Here is a 19,495-nt window from a genome sequence, read left to right as displayed (position 1 = left end):
TTTGTAGTAAGTTTTGAGATTTTGTTGATGAGAATTTATTTTTCATAGCAAGAAGAAAGTGACGCTGAAAGCGATAGATTTCAGCATCAAATTGCTGTTTTAAAACATCAGCACACAGAAAGGACTAACCGAGTGGATGCTCAAATTGCTGCTCTTGAAACTGCCCGTGAATTTGACAAAACAGCCTCACAACACAAGATAGTAAGTAATTTACTGCGTGTGTGATCTTTTTCAAAAATGAGGATCTAAAATTTTATGCTCTATTGCTGTTTTTATTCAGAGAGGCATTTGTTTTCTACATGAAAGGATTAATTAAGTAGGTGACTGCTTCTGATCCTGCTAGGCCATTAACTGGAGTTGTGCAGCCATCACTTTGTGACAGTCTCCCTTCACATGGAGAAGATGCCAGGACCATTTGGGTCATATCTCCTTATGTCTTATTGGCAGAATGGAGGATATCAGGAATGGGGTTGGAGAAAGAGCTAAACAGTATAGTAAGATCCAACCTCTTCCACCCAGTGGTCAAGATTTAGTTCTCCTGTACCTAAATGTGGGTTGGGCATGTTCGGTGAAGTCTGACCCCAACCATCAGAAAGCTGACTGTATTGAGCTCCATTCAGCTTGTGATAAGCTGGGGAGTTCAGCCAGAGCCCAGCTGCACAAGTGGGGAGCAGAAAGACACCATTAACAATTGTCGTAGGCGTTTCAATAGTGAGATGTACAACAGGTATTTCTGTAGACGCAGACATGATTCCAGTGCATTGCTTCCCTGGAACCAGAGTCAAGGATATCACTGGCTGCAGAGCAATATGAAAGGGGAGGGAGTATCATATTGGATCGAGACATGAGGAGAAAGAGTGATGAGGCCCTGTAACAAGAATTTAGGGAGCTAGCTAGCAGGTTAAAAAGCAGTAAGTGCCATGTGCAAGTGAGTATAGGAATAGGAAAATCAAACAGATGAATGCATCGCTGAAGAGTTGGATTAGAAGATTCCTGGATCACTGAGTCCATTTCTGGGAACGGTGGGAGCTATACAGTTCAAATAAATTTTACCCAAACTGTAGTGGGAGGCTTTACTAGTGCGGTTGTTGGGGGTTTAAACAAATTTGGCAGGGGTGCAGAGTGAAGGGACAGCAGGTTGTGATGCACAGACAATTATAGAAGAACCAAATCAGTCTAGAAGGCAGTGAAAATATTGTCAAGTTAAGGTGTAAGAGTACAAGGCAAGGCTGAAGCCATTTATTTTTAATGCAAGGAAGCTTGCAAGTAAGGCAAATGGTTGATGGGAGTTGATTAATGCATGGAGATGTGATATCATTGCTTTCCCTGAGACATGATTGAAAGAAAGACAGGTCTGACAGCTCACTGTTTTGGTGTATAGAATCTTTATCCGAGATAGTGTGATGTAAAAGAACAGGTTTATTGCAGTATTGATCTAGAAGTCAGTTACTGCAGTAAGGAACGACAGTATGTCAAAAGAATTGTCAAATGGGGCTGAAATGGTAGCAGGAATGCCATTGCTGGCTGAGTTGCCGCCTCTAAGTAAGAGAGAGTTTACTTTCAGGGATGAAGTTTGGCACCGGAACCACGGAAATGGCTTGGCATGAGTAAGAGGCGAGGTTGACACCAGGTCATGTCCCATGACATACAAAGTTTGAGTAGGTGAGGTGGTCCTGAACAAACTTATAGATCACTTGAAAACTTCGACTGGGCAGGAGAAAAACATACCTGACCCCTAAGAATAGCCAGAAAAGGCTGTCAGAGACTGATGGTTCTCCCTCCCAGTTACATGTTGAGGAAACCTCAGAGGCCAAGATGCCTTGATGTGATTATTGCCAGAAGAAGAGGAGGAAACTCATCCCAAGATGCTCCAGCCGTAAGAGACAGGAACCAGACCTGGGGTTAAAACGTTCCAGGAGAATCTACAAGAGAAAGAACTAGCCTACGTCCCAGATTTAATGGGGGAGGTTTGTAGTGATTGGAACATTGGCTATTTGGATCTCATTGATTATGAAATCCTTGATTGGAGTTGTAAACATAGGCTGATCGGGGACCCTTCCGAGGAACGCTCACTGGACCCCATTAACTCTGAATTCTCTCCACAGTTGCTGTCAGACTTGTAAAAGCTTTTCCAGTAATGTTTCTGTTTTGTTTCCAATCAGGAATCCCTTGCACATATAAAAATGTGATTCCAAAGGTCTGTTCAGTCTGGAGACTGGCTTTGAGCTGGCTGATAAGACCCCATGTAGCGTGCACATGTAATTGAAGGGTGACTTGGTGACAAGATACTGGCCTATGAGTTCTCCTACTCAAGTCAGGTTGCGTAGGACTCTTTGCTGTCCCAAGTCTGCATACCGGCAGCACATACAATGGCTTGCCAACCTGGATCCTGAAGAACTTTTTAGCTATTTAGCCAAGGCTTAGCTTTGTTGTGGAGTTTTGCTGTGTGCTGGCCTGGGTTCCCTCTGCTCAGGATGTGCCCTGCGTGCGGCACTGCGTTTGCCTACATTCAAGTGGTTTCCCCAAGCTCAGTCAGACAAGTGAGGAGCCCGTTTCCGTTGGGATGCCCTGTACCTCTCATGCTGCACTTTGCCACATTCTCGAATGACAAAGCCAGTTGTAGTGCCAGTTTGAAGTCGTTAGGCTTCAGCTAGTAGGCACTTTTGCATGGTTACATCATTAATCCCACCCTTGTCGTTACTAAGATAACTGCAGAGTCCGGTATCCTATCACCAAGTCACCCTTTATTTACATGTGCACTACTGTACATGGGCTGTGACCAGCCAGCTCAAAGCCAAACCCTAGCTTGAGACCTTCTGAACACTCTGTCTTTCTCTGTTTGCCAGGGGTCCCTGATTGGCCCAGGTTAACAACCCCAATAAAGAACCCCAAAACGGAGCTCTTAAGCTAACTGAAATAGTGTATGAGAGATAATGGGAACTGCAGATGCTGGAGAATTCCAAGATAATAAAATGTGAGGCTGGATGAACACAGCAGGCCAAGCAGCATCTCAGGAGCACAAAAGCTGACGTTTCGGGCCTAGACCCTTCATCAGAGAGGGGGATGGGGAGAGGGAACTGGAATAAATAGGGAGAGAGGGGGAGGCGGACCGAAGATGGAGAGTAAAGAAGATAGGTGGAGAGAGTGTAGGTGGGGAGGTAGGGAGGGGATAGGTCAGTCTAGGGAAAATCTCCCCTTCTCCTACTGCATCCCTAAACCAGCCCAGTTCGTCCCCTCCCCCCACTGCACCACACAACCAGCCCAGCTCTTCCCCCCCACCCACTGCATCCCAAAACCAGTCCAACCTGTCTCTGCCTCCCTAACCGGTTCTTCCTCTCACCCATCCCTTCCTCCCACCCCAAGCCGCACCCCCAGCCACCTACTAACCTCATCCCACCTCCTTGACCTGTCCGTCTTCCCTGGACTGACCTATCCCCTCCCTACCTCCCCACCTACACTCTCTCCACCTATCTTCTTTACTGTCCATCTTCGATCCGCCTCCCCCTCTCTCCCTATTTATTCCAGTTCCCTCTCCCCATCCCCCTCTCTGATGAAGGGTCTAGGCCCGAAACGTCAGCTTTTGTGCTCCTGAGATGCTGCTTGGCCTGCTGTGTTCATCCAGCCTCACATTTTATTATCTTGAAATAGTGTATTCTGTTTTTTAGAATGGTGAACATGACAACAGTTTTACGAGATACAATTTGCACTTACCTAAAATGGAGGATGCTATAAAAAAGTGATCCATTTAACATTACGATACTTTAAAATAATTCCATAAACTATGAAAAGCTATGGTACAAAGTAAATACCTATTAGATTACCAGTGCTTATTTTTATATCAGATTACTGTGGACGTATTGTTTTCTTGTGGGCTGAAGCTCGATTAGACAAAAGTTATTGTTCCATTAGTCCATGTTTAATGTTCTCCATTAATTTGTTTGTCCCTGTAAGATCATTTCTTCACATTTCCAGTCATGAGAAATCAAAATTAGCTGACTTATACTATATACAGCCATAGAGCCTAATTGACCAGTATACAAACACATCTATTTGTGTTCACTTGTGCACAGAGCCAATTCCAAAAGAAAAATGAAGAGCTAAGTGACAGGCTTAATGACACAGAAAACACATTGAGGAAAGTTGAATGTGAACTGGAAAGATCAAAGGTTAGTATTACATTCTAAAATTTACAAGTCAGAATGTTTTTTTAAACTAATATTTTGATGATTTTTCCATTCCATGTAATGTCATTCCTGTTCCAGACTGAGAAGGAAGATCAGAAACTTGTTTCATGACTCTTGGTGATCATGTTGGGTGATCAGTTTCTGGAACATATCAAAAACATGCCCATTTCAAAATATAATCTTTTATTTCTTTCACATGCTACCATTATTGCTGCAGCTGTATCAACTTTCTTGTTACTTTTTTTTCTACGTGGAATGTACACTTTCTATGACACTGTTTCTCTGAAGACGGGTCCAGACCCAAAACATCAGCTTTCCTGCTGCTTTGCCTGCTGTGTTCGTCCAGCTCTACACCTTGTTATCTCACTTTCTATGATACTGATTTTTTTTAAAGTATTACATTAATTTATGCTAAATATCTGTCGGAATATAGTAATTAAACATTTGAAGAGCGCATTAACTAGTTGAGAATAATGATTCAAACTCCATTTTAATGCCTGTTGAATAATCTTAACAGGTATAAAAGGTTCTGTAATGTATGAAAAGCATATATTTAAAACTGCTCTGGCTAGAACGATTATAATTTTTTCTACTACTTCATGATTTGTAATTTCAACATGTGACCTTCTTCTAAAAGCATGTTTTTTTTAAGCATTCTTTTCATTCTTCTAGGCATGGTTTGTAATTAATATGTCCTTTATTTGACTTCTCTTCCCTATTGACCCAGCATGGTTTCTATAACTGGGACAATGAAAAGCTTGCATAGCTGACTTTTGTAGCCTGTGGAAAGAATGTAATTGGAATAGTTGTCTCACTGTAAAGCAGCATATTCTGCTGCTGTGAACCACTTATTAAAGCTGTTGAGGACTAGTGATCCTATCTGGTGCAGAGCGCAAGCATAGAATAAAGAAACCTGAAAAAACTTAATAATTAAGCTGCCACTTTGGAAACAGCAGTAACATTTGACAAAGAAAAACAGAATTGCTGAAAAATCTCAGCAGATTTAGCAGAAAATGTGGAGAGAAGGCAGAGTTAATGTTTTCTAAGTAGTGACCCTTCTTCAAAACACTTCACAATCATTTTATTGACAAAAATATTTTGTGAACAAGGTGCAGTATTACAGGCAGCTCTAATTAGGAATCATTCATTCTGATGAATATGTGTCAAAATTATCTTTGTTCAATTGATATTTTTACTAATATTAAATATAAATAGTTTGTCAACACTTCATTATTCCATTACAAATCCTAAAGCTTAGCTTGAATAGAAGCTCTTCAAAATATCTAACTTAAGTAATCAACTAGCCCAATAAAAGTTCATTAATATCAAGTAGAATAGACATTCGTGTGATATTTTGATATTGATTAGAAGTATTCAAATTATCTGAGATGCTGAGCACTACTGATCTCATAGGCAGTCAAACATTTGAACAATTGAGTGAGTTGAGCTGATTTGAATGCTTCTGTTTGACCTAAAGTTTCAAGTGCCCCAAGAGATATAACTGTATGTAAGTAAGCAATATTTCTGTTAGTGTTTAAAACTGGTGCATGACATGAGTTTCTTAAGTCCACCACTCTCTCACACCACAACTTGAATTGTTGCATCAGTCTTTCAATTAATCACAGCAGTGTTATTGCCTAGCTCCTTCTCTTGCATATGTAATGTCTAGGTTAATTTACTCACCCATAATTTAATGGCACTGTTAGTTTAATGTGCAACTTGAATCTGATTGTTGTGATGTTTTAATTGTGTAATTATACTAAAAAAAATTCAAATGTTTGAATGCAGGAAGAATTAAACAGCAGAGAAACTATAAGCATTGAAATTGCCAAAGCATTAGAAGAGACAAGGAAGCAGAGGGAAGAGTTGCAGCATAAGGTTTGTTTCAATTAATAATAAAGCTGCAATATGAAGTATAAAATGGTAATTAAACTTCTGTGGATTTCTTTCTCATTGTCATACTAGCTGTTTTCCTTAATTTCTACAGCAAATCAACACAAAACTGTTTCCGCAGAGTGCATTAGTAATGCTGTAGGTATAGGAATGTGCAGCTTCTGAGATTTGTGTTTGTCTGTTTAGTGGTTGACGTATTCAACTGCTCATGTGGCAAGCAGAAAACTCTGATGCCTAATTAAAGAACCTGTGCAATTGGCATAGCAAATTTAGTTTATTATAAATAGCAACACTGTAGGCACTGCAGAAAAAGTTGTGAACTTTCTGAATTTCATTTCAGTTTATTCCTGGTTTTAAAAAAAAAAATTTTTTTCTTTGATTTGGTATTCATCCCTTCTCATCCAGTCATAAATCACAGAGTCTTACATCATCAAAGAAGGCATTTGGCCCTTCATTCTTGCAAGAACAGTCACGCTTAGAGTCTGCTGTTTATTTTATGCATAACCCGAAGTTTCTCATCCCCAAGTCTCTTTGGAAATTATTTATGCAATCAGCTTCCACCACATTTTCAGGTTTGACTTAACAAATCTGAGTGAAAAAGACTTCTGTGATTCTCTCACTTAGATCTTTGCCAATTATTTGAAATCTGTGACCTCTGATTATTGATTTACATTGCATAGATTGTATCTTCTTTACCCTCTTCTATCAAAACTTCTCTGTCTTGAAAACTTCTGTCTTTAAAACTTCTATTGGGTCTGTCATAATCTTCTCTGAAATAAGGAAAGCTGTCCTTCAAACTTCAAACTTCAAACATGTACTCATAACTGAAGTCCTTCAGCTCCATTAAAGCCCTGGTAAATTCCTTTGTATCTTTACTAAGATTTTTAAACTTTCCTGATTGCAGTTCCTAAAATTGTTCAAGTGCAGAAGCATTTTTAAAAACCGCTGTTGTCTAGATCCCTGTGTTAATTTCCATATTAGCACACCATTACAAGTTTACTCGATTATAGACAAAGAAAAATAAATAATCCATTGCTGCACAGCTGGTTCGGTTTGTGTGTGACTGGTCTTTTACTGCTTAAATTTGAACGAAACATTCAAAATTCAAGATATCCTGGTAAGGTTTTTGAAGGAAACAATAAAGCTATTCTGTTGAAAAGGGTCTGTTGGAAAATTTCAGGTAAAGTACTGATCAATTTAAAATTCTTTGGAGTTGAGACAAATCAGTTTGAAAGTTCATGGAAGATTTTCCTTTTATTGACTCCCATAATGCTGAGAAGTCCCAGGAAATGAAACACAGGAATATGTAAAGTAACTTTTAAAAAACTGAGCCCATATTATGATTTGTGGCCTTTATTATTCAAATGGCAAAGTATTGGGTGAATTTACATCTACAGTAAAGCTGTAACGTTGATGGGGAGGAGAGAATGTGAGAGAGAGAGGCATAATAGATATGATACTGTAGTAGTCCAGAGGACTATATGAGTGCTGTGGGGACGAGAGTTTTGGTGAAATTTAAATTCAGTTAATAAGTCTGGAATTGAAAACTGGTTTCAGTAATTTGAGCAGAAGAAATTTTCTTTGTTTATGATTATTTTGTCACCTTTCTTCATATATTTGCTTTGCATTGATAGGTCTTACAATTGACACAAATGCTGGATGAAAAAAATACTTCAGACTTTCAGAAAGATAAAGAGTTAATCAAAATGCAAGAAGATTTCAAGAAACTTGAGCAAGGTTTGAAAAATATGATTTATTTAAGATCAAGCAATTTTTGAGGGGAAAAAAACGATCAACAATGTTTAACTTAAAAGTGTAGGCATTGTACTACACTTGAAGCTCAAAGTATGGGTACAAGCTCAATTTGAATTTTGGGTTTGATTTCTGGAAAATGAATATGTTAATTTATTAAGAACAAGAGAAAACAGGAATCCATGTATCAGTGAAGTAGATCAGAATGGATAAAGTCAATGCATGTATCACAATTTTTAAAATACTTATTTGGTTGTAACCTTTTGGCCTTCTTCTCAAGATTGTGCTAAATCAGATACTGCTGAAAAAGTTCATAACAAAACTTTCTTATTGAATTTTTGATTATGTTGAGGCTGTCACTATTATTTTTCTCATTTTTGGTTTTGAGTTGAGTTAAAGTTGAAAATTGAATTTTGAATGGCAGCTTATTTTGGGGGAGAAAAAAGACAAAGACTAATGTTTGCTGTTGGGAACTGGCCCGAAAAGATAATGCAGGTTAATTATTGCTCAGATAGCTCTCTGGGCAATTTGGCGAGGAGATGTTGTTAAGTGCAGAGACTGGCAGCTGATTAGATGTTGAATTGATGAAATGAGGGAGGACTGGTGCTGGTTAGCTAATCGCAGGGAATGTTGAAGAGGAAATTAAAAACAAAGTGTGAACAAGCTCTGACTGGGTTTTGGGCAGGAAGCAGTTTTTGCTTTGGGAGTTTCTGGTCGGGGCTGGGCTTTTGGTTTCTTTCTCTTGTTATTGTCCACTTATCTACTTGTTGAAAATTCTGAGAAAAAACCCAATCTGTAGGAAATAAATAAAAGGTCTCCAGTGGTCGCAGAAACTGTTTGTATTTACTGGTGACTTCAGAATTCAAGCAAGATACACAGTCCTGCATGTCTGTAATACAATCTACCATCCAAGGATTTCATGAAGGACTGATATTCATCAGTGAAATGCTGTCAAATTAGCAATTTTTCACTTTTTAATTTTCTTTCCTACTTTATTCCTCAACTGTGTCTATCTGTCAGTGTGCAAGTGGGGCTTTATATTCAAAGAAGGTTGGGTTTAAATTGTGCATATAAATTAGATCACCTTGTAATTCATCTGTGCTCTGCTAAAGTTCCATTATTAGTAAAATATCAAGTCTTGTTTAAGCTGTAAACTTGGAATCCAAGATCTGTTATTTGTAAAGTCTCTTTAGGAACAGTTGAGCAGTTTTGAGGGGCATTGAATTTACTGTGGGGCAGATCTAGTGATAGCAAAACTGATTTGGTCTGGCTTGCTACCCTGTTCCATGATAATTAGAGCTAGACTTTTGGAAGAAGAAAACTTTAGGTATTTTCCATGTTTGGTCTCATGCATTGTCTACTAGCTAATCACGTAACAGTGAAATCTTAGGCCAGTTACCTTGTGGGTTGGTTATGGAACTGTAAGATATGGTATATTACAAAATAAAAATGATTCATTGTGGATCATCAGATCCTTTGTTTATTAGAGAAAACTTGTGCGTATTTTCTATATTTGTGCTTGCAGTAAAGCATACAAAATATTACGTGAGAAAGACAAACCTTCATGTGTTTTGCAATCTCATAGTGTTTTGTGTTACAAATGAGAAATGTTTTACTTGTGGAAGGGATAAGTGGATCTTAATAGAATTAACTGTAACCCACTTCTTAGAAAATCCATTTTAACATACCTCTAGACCATGAAGCTGTGATATCACAGATGAATCAGCTACAAATGGAAAGTGAAAATTTTAAAAGCTCAAAAGCAGAAAGAGAAGGGATAGTTCAGAACCAGTTGAGTGACCTCAAGTTGCAGTTGATCGAGAGACAAGAACTCCTGGCAGCCAGTGAGAGAAAGGTATGTTAGCTTTCTCAGCCATGTATGTAATTTAAACATGTGAAATTCGATACAGAATGTTACTATAAGTTACTGGGTGTTCTATACTTTAATGTAACTACAAATCAGATATTATTTCTTATTGGTCTTCTGTGAGGTCGCCTTTCAGTGCTCTGGATCAATATAAAACAATCTTGTGAGAAAGAAGAACATCTTAAAAGTTAGTTATTTTTCCTTTGTTTTACTGCCAAAAAGTGATCTTGCAGACATGGAACATTTAGATGGTCCTATCTGTGACTATCTGTTTTCTAAAAAAAAGTGTATTAATGATCTCCATCAGAACAAACTACTATCTTGCATATATGGTTAACTGGGACACTATCAGATGATAACTACAAATGACACGAAAATTCAGTCTGAAGAAGGGTCATTGGATTTGAAACATTAATTCTGTTTTCCCTCCACGGACCTTTTGAGTTTCTCCAGCAACCTCCTGGTTTTGTTTGTTCCTACAAATGACATGTCACTTTTCAAAAACAAATTAACAAATTAATGTGGTAGCTGACCCCAACAGTGGCATTGTCGTCACCAAAGATTCTTTGGTTCTTCAGGAGATATGTGCATTATTTTCTGCTTCCTTGGAAGAGAGGGAAATTCCGATTCAGACAGTATTGTCAATCCTTGAAGGCCATCGGGTATCAATAAATAATACAGGCTGCCGCACTCATCTGGCATATCTTCTGTTTCATGAAGTCTGTATTGTAATGCAATCCATTTATTAGTTCCGATGGTCAAAGCCAAGCCATCGCCTGGAATCTGTTTTGATTTATCTTATGCCCCAGTTTTTTTTTCTTCTCCAGCTGCAATATGCGCAGCAGCCGGGGTGGCCTGTACCTCTAAAACTAAATCGGTTGATTTTAAGGGAGTAGTGTAGAATTCTCTTATTTTAATTGGAACAGAAAATCCACAATCTTTCAAGTGGCAAGAAAATTATTGAAGATTGTGTCTTTGATAATGGGCCAGTTATTGTTTGGTGAGTTTTTAAAACTTGATAGTTTTGATTTTCTTTTCCTCACTGTTTCTAGCTCCTTATTTTTCCAGAAAATGTTTTGTCTCTGCAATATTCTGCAGCTGAGTTGTGCAGTGATACCCTGCTGAAGTGGCTGTTCTTCATGTGAGCTTAAACTTCTAACAGGATAGATAGTGAACACTGATTATTTTAACCCAGTAATGTTGCAATAATTATGTCACCTTTACCATTACCTTAACTAAGATCAGCTAGCCATGTATAAATTCATCCTACTGGAGAAAAGGGGAATCTGTTCTATCCAACTGCATGAGGATTTTTTTTAAATTAAAAAGTTAATTTTAACCTGGGAAGTAAATGCTGTCTTTTAAATTACTTCCCAAGTTAAAATTATTGAAGAGAAGATAAAATTATTCGAATGATTTTTAACTCGGGAAGTAAATACTATTTTTTTAACTTTTTAAAAAAATTGTGCTGTTGGATGGAACAGATTTCCCTTTGGTATTTACTCCTCTTGTGTTTGCAAATGAATTTTTTTTCAGCTTCTATAAAATTGTCTTGTACTCAGGCCCACAAGACTCCTAACTTTGTTTCTGTGAATCATTAAAGAGATGCACATTGCTTTGACAGGTGAATGATCTAGAAGCAGAGGTGGCAGCTCTCAATGGACAGTTACGTCCCCCAAAAAATGATGGAAAAGGACAAAATGGAGATGTGACAATCTCGTATACCTTACAGCTTCAACAAGACAACCAAGATTTGGAACAGCAGTTAATAGAGAAAAACAAGGTTAGTTGCTCAGGAAATGGATAGTTCGGCGTGGTTTGTAAATTGCTTCACTTTGTGACAATATTGACATATGTTAAAAGGCTCATGTGCAGTGGATTGTTTATTTTTGTCTAATTTTTGAAGCATTCATCTTGCAAATTTTAATCTTATTTTTAGCCAGTTAAAATATGCACTTCCTTCACCTTATGACTAGTTTCAGTTCTGTTTCAAGTAATGAAGCGTGTTTTTAACTGCATATTTAGTTTTCCTGTATCATGTTGATTAAATCCCATATGTTTGAATAATGGTAACCTTTGATTACAGTTTATCAACAATTATCAATATTATGCTGAAGGAAGTAATATATTTTGGAATACTGTGCTTTGAAAGCTTTGATTTCTGAATAATTACCAATCTGCTTAACATTTTTTCATAATATTTTCAATAATTACCACCAAATCTGCTTCCATTTCTGGTGGAAATAATGTGAAAACTGGTATCTGTGAGGCCAGCATTGTATGAGGAGCTTGAGCTACATCTGCTTGATGTTCTGGTTTGAGGATGGTTGCAAATGCTTCAACCTTGTTTTTTTTTACATTGATGTACTGGGTTTCTCCATTATTGAAAGTGGTGTTATGAAGCTTTGTCACCGCTGAGTTTCAGTCCTGTCAGTTGGTTGCAGGATTGCTTCACTTTTTATCTATTGTATCTTGCTTCTATTGTTTAGCATACGAATAGCTTCACTGGGTTTGCCCCGATTGTTAACAATGCGGCTCCTGGCATCCTATTCTCTATCCCTTATTCAATTAGGTCCATGCCTTAGATATCCAGATTTGAACTGCTGGTGAAGAAGTTATTCCAGTCGCGAAATATTAACTCCTGTTTTTCTTTCCAAAGATGCTGCCAGACCTGAGTTTCTCCAGCACTCGCCGTTTTTGAGCTGCAACATCTGTTGTGAATCTATCTTTTATACCATGGTGGTTCTGCCACACAAAATTATGGAGGGTCTGTGTGTGAAAATGGGGTTTCATCAATGCAAAGCAATATGGGGTTGTCACTACCAATACTGTTATGGACAAATGCATCCACGACGAGTAGATAAGTCAAGTAGATGTTTAGATTTTTCTTTTCTTACCATCTTCTGTATGTGCAGCCTGGCAGGTATGTTGTTCAGCACTTGATCAGTTCTGCCTGTAATGATGCTAATGAGCCATTTTTGATGTTGCTCATTGAAGACTCCACCCTGAGCACATTCTTTGCCATTGCTCCCCTTCGTGCTTCTTCCCAGTGATGTTCAACATTAATGTTCAACACGAAGGAAAATTGATTGATCTGTTGAAGGGAGGAAGTGTGTGACAGTCAACAGGAAATTTCCTGGCCAATAAGTCCAAATTTATTAATTAAATTTAAATTGCACCAGCTGCCATTGTGGAACTTGAACTGTCTCTCAAGTGTTAGTCAGGGCCTCTGGATTACTACTCCTACAATGTTACCACTGTATTAATATTCCCAGTAGATCCTATGTAAAACTGTTGGATCACAGCTGAGAGCTGACTTATTTATCTCTAGAAAGTGCTTGAGCAGAACCTAGTAATTTTGCCATTACTTATTTAATCAGACATGTTAAATACATATGCAATTGTTTCTCTATCGTACCACAGTGTATTCCATTGCCTTAGCACCAGGCGAGCTTTTCATTAAATTCATTGGGGACTATTGAGCTGAGGAACTGCAAACAGTTAGAGTAGATTTTGCTGAGACTAGACTAATTCAATTTTGTAGTAAACCAGAAAGTTGTAATATTTCCCCTTCGCAACTTATTAGGAAGGCTGGTAAAATGCTATGGTTTATTGCAAAGGGAATTAAATGCAAGTATGGAGGTTATGCTTCAATTGTATAGGATATTGGTGAGACTGAATCTGGAATACTGTGTACAGTACAGAACACTGTACTTGCAGAAGGATATTAATGCATTAGAAACATTTCAGAGAAGTTTGACTAGATCAGGTAACAGGTTGGACAGGTTAGGCCTGCCTGGAGTTTAGAAGCCATAGATGTGACTTAATTGAAACATTTAAGATCCTGAGTGGATTTGACCAGGTGGATGTTGAAAGGATGTTTCCTCTTCTGGGAGAATCTAAAACTAGGGGTCATGGTTTAAAAACAGGGGCATATGCGCAGTTAAAACAGACGATGAAACATTTTCTGAAGTTTGAGAGCCTTTGGAATTCTCTTCCACAAAGGCAGTGGAAGCAAAATTTTTAAACAGTTTTTAAGTACACATAAATTATTGATTACCAAGGGGATGAAAGATTATCAGGGATATGTAGGAATGTAGAATTGAAGTTAAATCAGAGCAGCCGTGATTGTATTAAATGGCAGCTAAGTGTGAGGTGATGCACTTTGGTAGAACAAACAAGGCAAGGGAATTCATGATAAATAGTAGGATACTGGGGAGCACCAAGGATCAGAAGGACCTTGATGGGCATGTCCGCTGGTCTCTTAAGTATCAGGACGAGTGGATAAAGTGGTTAAGAAGGCATATGGGAAATCTGGATGAAGGGACTGGCGGCATTCTGGCGAAGTTTGCCGATGATACGAAGATAGGTGGACAGGCAGGTAGTACTGAGGTGGGGAAGCTGCAGAAATATTGAGACAGTTTAGGAGAGTGGTCCAGGAAATGGCTGATGAAATTCAATGTGAGTAAATGTGAGGTTTTGCACTTTGGAAAAAAGAATACAGGCATGGACTATTTTCTAAACGGTGAGAAAATTCGCAAATCAGAAGTGCAAAGGGATCTGGGAGTGTTGGCCCAGGATTCTCTAAAGGTTAACTTGCAGGTAGAGTCCGTAATTAAGAAAGCGAATGTAATGTTGTCGTTTATCTCAAGAGGGTTGGAATATAAAAGCAGCGATGTGCTTCTGAGGCTTTATAAGGCTCTAGTTAGGCCCCATTTAGAATACTGTGTCCAATTTTGGGCCCCACACCTCAGGAAGGACATACTAGCCCTGGAGCGTGTCCAGCGGAGATTCACACGGATGATCCCTGGAATGGTAGGTTTAACGTATGATGAACGGCTCAGGATCCTGGGATTGTACTCATTAGAGTTTAGAAGGTTGAGGGGAGTTCTAATAGAAACTTACAAGATCATGTATGGTTTAGAAGGGGTGGACGCTAGGAAGTTGTTTCCATTAGGCGGGGAGACCAGGACCCGTGGGCACAGCCTTAAAATTAGAGGGGGTAAATTTAAAACTGAAATGAGACGACATTTCTTCAGCCAGAGAGTGATGGGCTTGTGAAATTCATTGCCGCAAAGTGCAGTGGAGGCCGGGACGTTGGATGCCTTCAAGGCAGAGATCAACAAATTCTTGATCTCAAAACGAATCAAGGACTACGGGGAGAGTGCAGGGAAGTGGTGTTGAAATGCCCATCAGCCATGATTTAAATGGCGGAGTGGACTTGATGGGCCGAATGGCCTTACTTCCACTCCTATGTCTTATGGTCTTATGCCTTTATTAGCTGAGGTATAGAATTTAAGAGTAGGGAGAACATGCAGCAGCTGTATTAAATTTTGGTTTGGCATGCCTGGAGTAATGTGTGCATTTCTGGAATCTGCATTATAGGAGGGATGTGATTGCAGTGGAGATTTACCAGGATATTGTCTGGGCTGGAGAGTTTTAGTTGTGAAGAGTGATTAGATGGCTTGTTTTCCTGGATCAGAGAAGACAGAGGTGGGACATGAATGAAACGTAAAAAATTATGGGGGCTGAGCTCAGGTAGACAGAGACTTTGCCCCTTAGTGGAGGGATCAGTGATCGGGTGGCAGGGGCCATATATTTAAGGTGAGGGTCAGGAGGTTTAAAGGGGATGTGAGGAAGATGTTTTAACCCAAAGAGTGGTGCCATTCTGAAAGCCACTACTTGAAACTGTGGTAGAGGAGGATGTACACTTTTGATGCCAAGGCATTAAAAGCTATTGGCCAAGTGCTGGAAACTAGATTTGAATAGTTCTGTGGTTGTTTTTCACTGGTGCAGACTTGATGGTCTGAAGGGCCATTTCTCTGTACCAGAGATCCCTATGATTTTGGCAGAGCTGGCTTGAAGGGCCAGATGGCCGACTCTCGTTCCTTGTTTGTATGTTCACCATGTAATTTTGCTAAGCTTCTAAGTTGAGGTGGGGGCATGTTAAACTTGTTTCTTCTCTCATTCCCTGGACTCATGAATACTTGACTTAAGTTGGTCAGTGATCCAAAAAAATTTGGAATGATTGCTAATGATTTCCCTAATATTTTAGTGTATACGTAAAATTTTAAATTTAAATTGTTTCATCTAACGATTTGTTGTGTCCATCGCTGTAAATTTCATAGTCTTAAATCTTTCTCTTCCCTCAGACTATTAAACAACTGCTGCAGAGGCTAGCAGAATTGAAGAAGACATTACAGAAAGAATTGGTAAAAAGCTCACATTAAGTTACATTATTTAAACAGATGACTTAGGATTTTTTCTTTTCAAGAATCAAATCTGAAAATGGGTCACAAGTAGATTTCGCACATGTGTAAAGTGTGGCAGATATCATCATCCCAAACTGTTTAGCTGATGCCTGCACCTTAATGTCTCTACCTGATACTGAAATAACATTGTCTGGAGAATTGTTCCCAGAATACTTTCCTTTTCATCACATAGCTTTCGTATAAAAAATACTACTAATTAATAGTGTTCTTTTATTCTTGTTTGACAAATCCAATTTAGTCCCAGCAGGTTAGGGGCCATCTGTGCGAAGAGAAACAGAGTTAATGTTTCAGGTCAATGACGCTTGACGGTCAGAGACCTGAGATGTTCATAGAACATTACAGCGCAGTACAGGCCCTCCACTCACGATGTTGCACTGAGCTGTGAAACCAATCTGAAGCCCATCTAACCTACATTATTCCATTATCATCATATGTTTATCCAGTGACCATTTAAATGCCCTTAAAGTTGGCGAGTCTACTACTGCTGCAGGCAGGGCATTCCACGCTCTTACTACTCTGAGTAAAGAACCTACGTCTGATATCTGTCCTATATCTATCACCCCTCAATTTAAAGCAATGCCCCCTTGTGCTAGCCATCACCATCCGAGGAAAAAGGCTCTCACTGTCCACCCTATCTAATCCTCTGATCATCTTGTATGTCTCTATTAAGTCACCTCTTAATCTTGTTCTCTCTAACGAAAACAGCCTCAAGTCTCTCAGCCTTTCCTCATAAGACCTTCCCTCCAGACCAGGCAACATCCTGGTAAATATCCTCTGCACCCCTTCCAATGCTTCCGCATCCTTCCTATAATGCAGTGACCAGAACTATATGCAATACTCCCAAGTGCGGCCGAACCAGAGTTTTATACAGCTGTAACATGACCTCATGGCTCTGAAACTCAGTCTCTCAAACAATAAAACATAACACACCGTATGCCTTCCTAACAACCCTATCAACCTGGGTGGCAACTTTCAGGGATCTATGCACTTGGACACCGAGATCTCTCTGCTCATCCACACTACCAAGAATCTTACCATTCGCCCAGTACATTGTGTTCCTGCTACTCTTTCCGAAGTGAATAACCTCTCACTTTTCCACATTAAACTCCATTTGCCACCTCTCAGCCCAGCTCTGCAGCTAATCTATGTCCCTCTGTAACCTGTAACATTCTTCTGCACTATCCACAACTCCACTGACTTTAGTGTCATCTGCAAATTTACTAACCCATCCTTCTATGCCCTCATCCAGGTCATTTATAAAAATGACAAACAGCAGTGGCCCCAAAACAGATCCTTGCAGTACACCACTAGTAACTGAACTCCAGGATGAACATTTCTCATCAGCCACCACCCTCTGTCTTCTTACAGCTAGCCATTTTCTGATTCAAACCGCTAATTCACCCTCAATCCCATGCCTCTGTATTTTCTACGATTGCCTACCATGGGGAACCTTATCAAACGCCTTGCTGAAATCCATATACACCACATCAACTGATTTACCCCCATCCACTGGTTTGGTCACCCTTTCAAGGAATTCAATAAGGTTTGTGAGGCACGACCTACTGTTCACAAAACCGCATTGACTATCCCTAATCAAATTATTCCTTTCTAGATGATTATAAATCCTTTCTCTTATAATCCTCCCCAACACTTTACCTACAACTGAAGTAAGGCTCACTGGTCTATAATTACCAGGGTTGTCTCTACTCCCCTTCTTGAACAAGGGGACAACATTTGCTATCCTCCAGTCTTTTGGCACTATTCCTGTAGACAATGACGACATAAAGATCAAAGCCAAAGGCTTTGCAATGTCATCCCTATCTTCCAGCGAATCCTAGGATAAATCCCACCCAGCCCAGGGGACTTATCTATTTTCACACGTTCCAGAATTGCTGACACCTCCCCCTTATGAACCTCAGCCCCATCTAGTCTAGTAGCCTGTATCTGAGTATTAATTCTGTTTCTTTCTGAATGAAGATGCTGCAGGATCTGCTGAATATTTACAGCATTTTCTGCTTTTTTGAAAAAGATTACAATACCCTTAATACCTTGCTTTTGTATTTGCCAATGTCAGTCTTTTCTTTGGTTTTAGTTTCTTTCACCTGTGGTTCAAATTAATGGCAATGTTTTTCCAGTTTAAACTGTTCATGACTTTAGATCTGATGAATTCAAACTAACTAGCTATGTTTTCATTTCTCACCTGTTCAAACAACTGAAGTTTTAAATTTTGTGATTTACTATTTTGGGCAACCTCAGACATTCATTAACGGGAACCAGCTTTAGCATATCATGTTCCAGGCTATTTAAGTTCTTAGTAGTGTGTGCAGCAAATACTGTTTCTGCTATCAGCAGTTTAATCAAATACAACCTGTTTTGAAACAGTCTTGTAAAACAAGTAGTGTCTTTAACTGAAGTTTACAGACTTTAAAGAAAATAATTGTGAATATTTACAAAACTGCTTTGTCTTAATTCTTCATTTGAGAACCTGGGAAGTGACTATGGTCTGTACTGGATTAGATGTGCAGTTTTACTGGGTTAAATTCCAGCAGTAGCTTTGTACATGCTTGAGCATATTTGAGCATTTAATCTTAGCATGCCTATGTTCTCTGGATCTTAGTAAATGGGAAATGTCCCTATCAGGCAAACAGAGGTTATACATGTATAAATTCCTCAAAGGCTCAATGCTGAAAGGATGTTTTCACCTTGTGGTAGAGACGAGAACTAAAGAACATAGTTTAAAAATAAGTTGAGGAAGTTTTGATATATTGAGAGAAAAAAATTCTCGTGAGTCACTGGAACTCTCCTCATCAAAGAGCGGTGGAGACAGAGTCCTTGAATATTTTAAGACACAGTTCATCCTTGACTAAGAAGGGAATCAAAATCATATAGGCGATTAAATAGGAAAGGGAATTAAGAACACAGTCAATTCAGCCCAATTCTGAAACGATAGAGTTGGCTTGAGGGGCCAATTGGTTTATCCCTCAATTTGTATGTTTGTAACTTGAGTTAAAACTTCATAAACATGGTAATGGATTTCTACACAATATGCCAAACAAAAAGATTGGCAGCTCAGACTTTCTTTTTGTTTTTCTAAAATATGGAATTATGATTGATGCCGTATTAAATCTTTTCTCAATTAAAGAAAATGAAACCAGAATTGGAACCTGCTGAAGTCCGGGAGAAAACTTTCTTTGAACCACCAACCAGCATCAGTAATTCCTCCACAGTTGTAAACAATTCAGATCTTAATGACTCCAGGGAGATAAATTTTGAATATCTGAAACATGTTCTTCTCAAATTTATGTCTGTGCGAGAATCTGAGGTGAGTTACTCATAATTGCAATAAAGTACAAGTACTCAGTAGAAAACCTGTTTTATTTATCATTTTTTGGGAATTAAAGTGCAGATCTGTTATTATAGTTTTAAAAGCTGAAGGAGAATAATTCTCCAGTGATTTGGTGACCGGTAGATGTAGAATTCAGAAGTGCAGTTTAGCACTAGAGAGACTGACTGAGAGTTAGACATGA

General features: G+C 38.9%; 1 protein-coding gene across 4 annotated transcripts in view; it reads left to right on the top strand.

The window, feature by feature from the left end:
- Positions 1-19,495, top strand: part of golga1 (golgin A1) — a 50,032-nt gene that overhangs the window by 27,366 nt on the left and 3,171 nt on the right. For all 4 annotated transcript variants that reach the window (XM_048559131.1, XM_048559130.1, XM_059638297.1 and 1 more), the window contains 8 exons: positions 49-201; positions 4,071-4,166; positions 5,973-6,062; positions 7,712-7,814; positions 9,524-9,684; positions 11,321-11,479; positions 15,849-15,908; positions 19,111-19,290. In XM_048559131.1, the coding sequence (XP_048415088.1) occupies positions 49-201; positions 4,071-4,166; positions 5,973-6,062; positions 7,712-7,814; positions 9,524-9,684; positions 11,321-11,479; positions 15,849-15,908; positions 19,111-19,290 (1,002 nt within the window). The remainder of the gene's footprint in view (positions 1-48; positions 202-4,070; positions 4,167-5,972; positions 6,063-7,711; positions 7,815-9,523; positions 9,685-11,320; positions 11,480-15,848; positions 15,909-19,110; positions 19,291-19,495) is intronic.

This window comes from Stegostoma tigrinum, chromosome 29, assembly GCF_030684315.1.
Source record: "Stegostoma tigrinum isolate sSteTig4 chromosome 29, sSteTig4.hap1, whole genome shotgun sequence".
In the NCBI taxonomy this organism is placed as follows: Eukaryota; Metazoa; Chordata; class Chondrichthyes; order Orectolobiformes; family Stegostomatidae; genus Stegostoma; species Stegostoma tigrinum.
The sequence above is the reverse complement of the archived record's forward strand: the minus strand, read 5'-3'. Positions and strand labels throughout refer to the sequence as shown.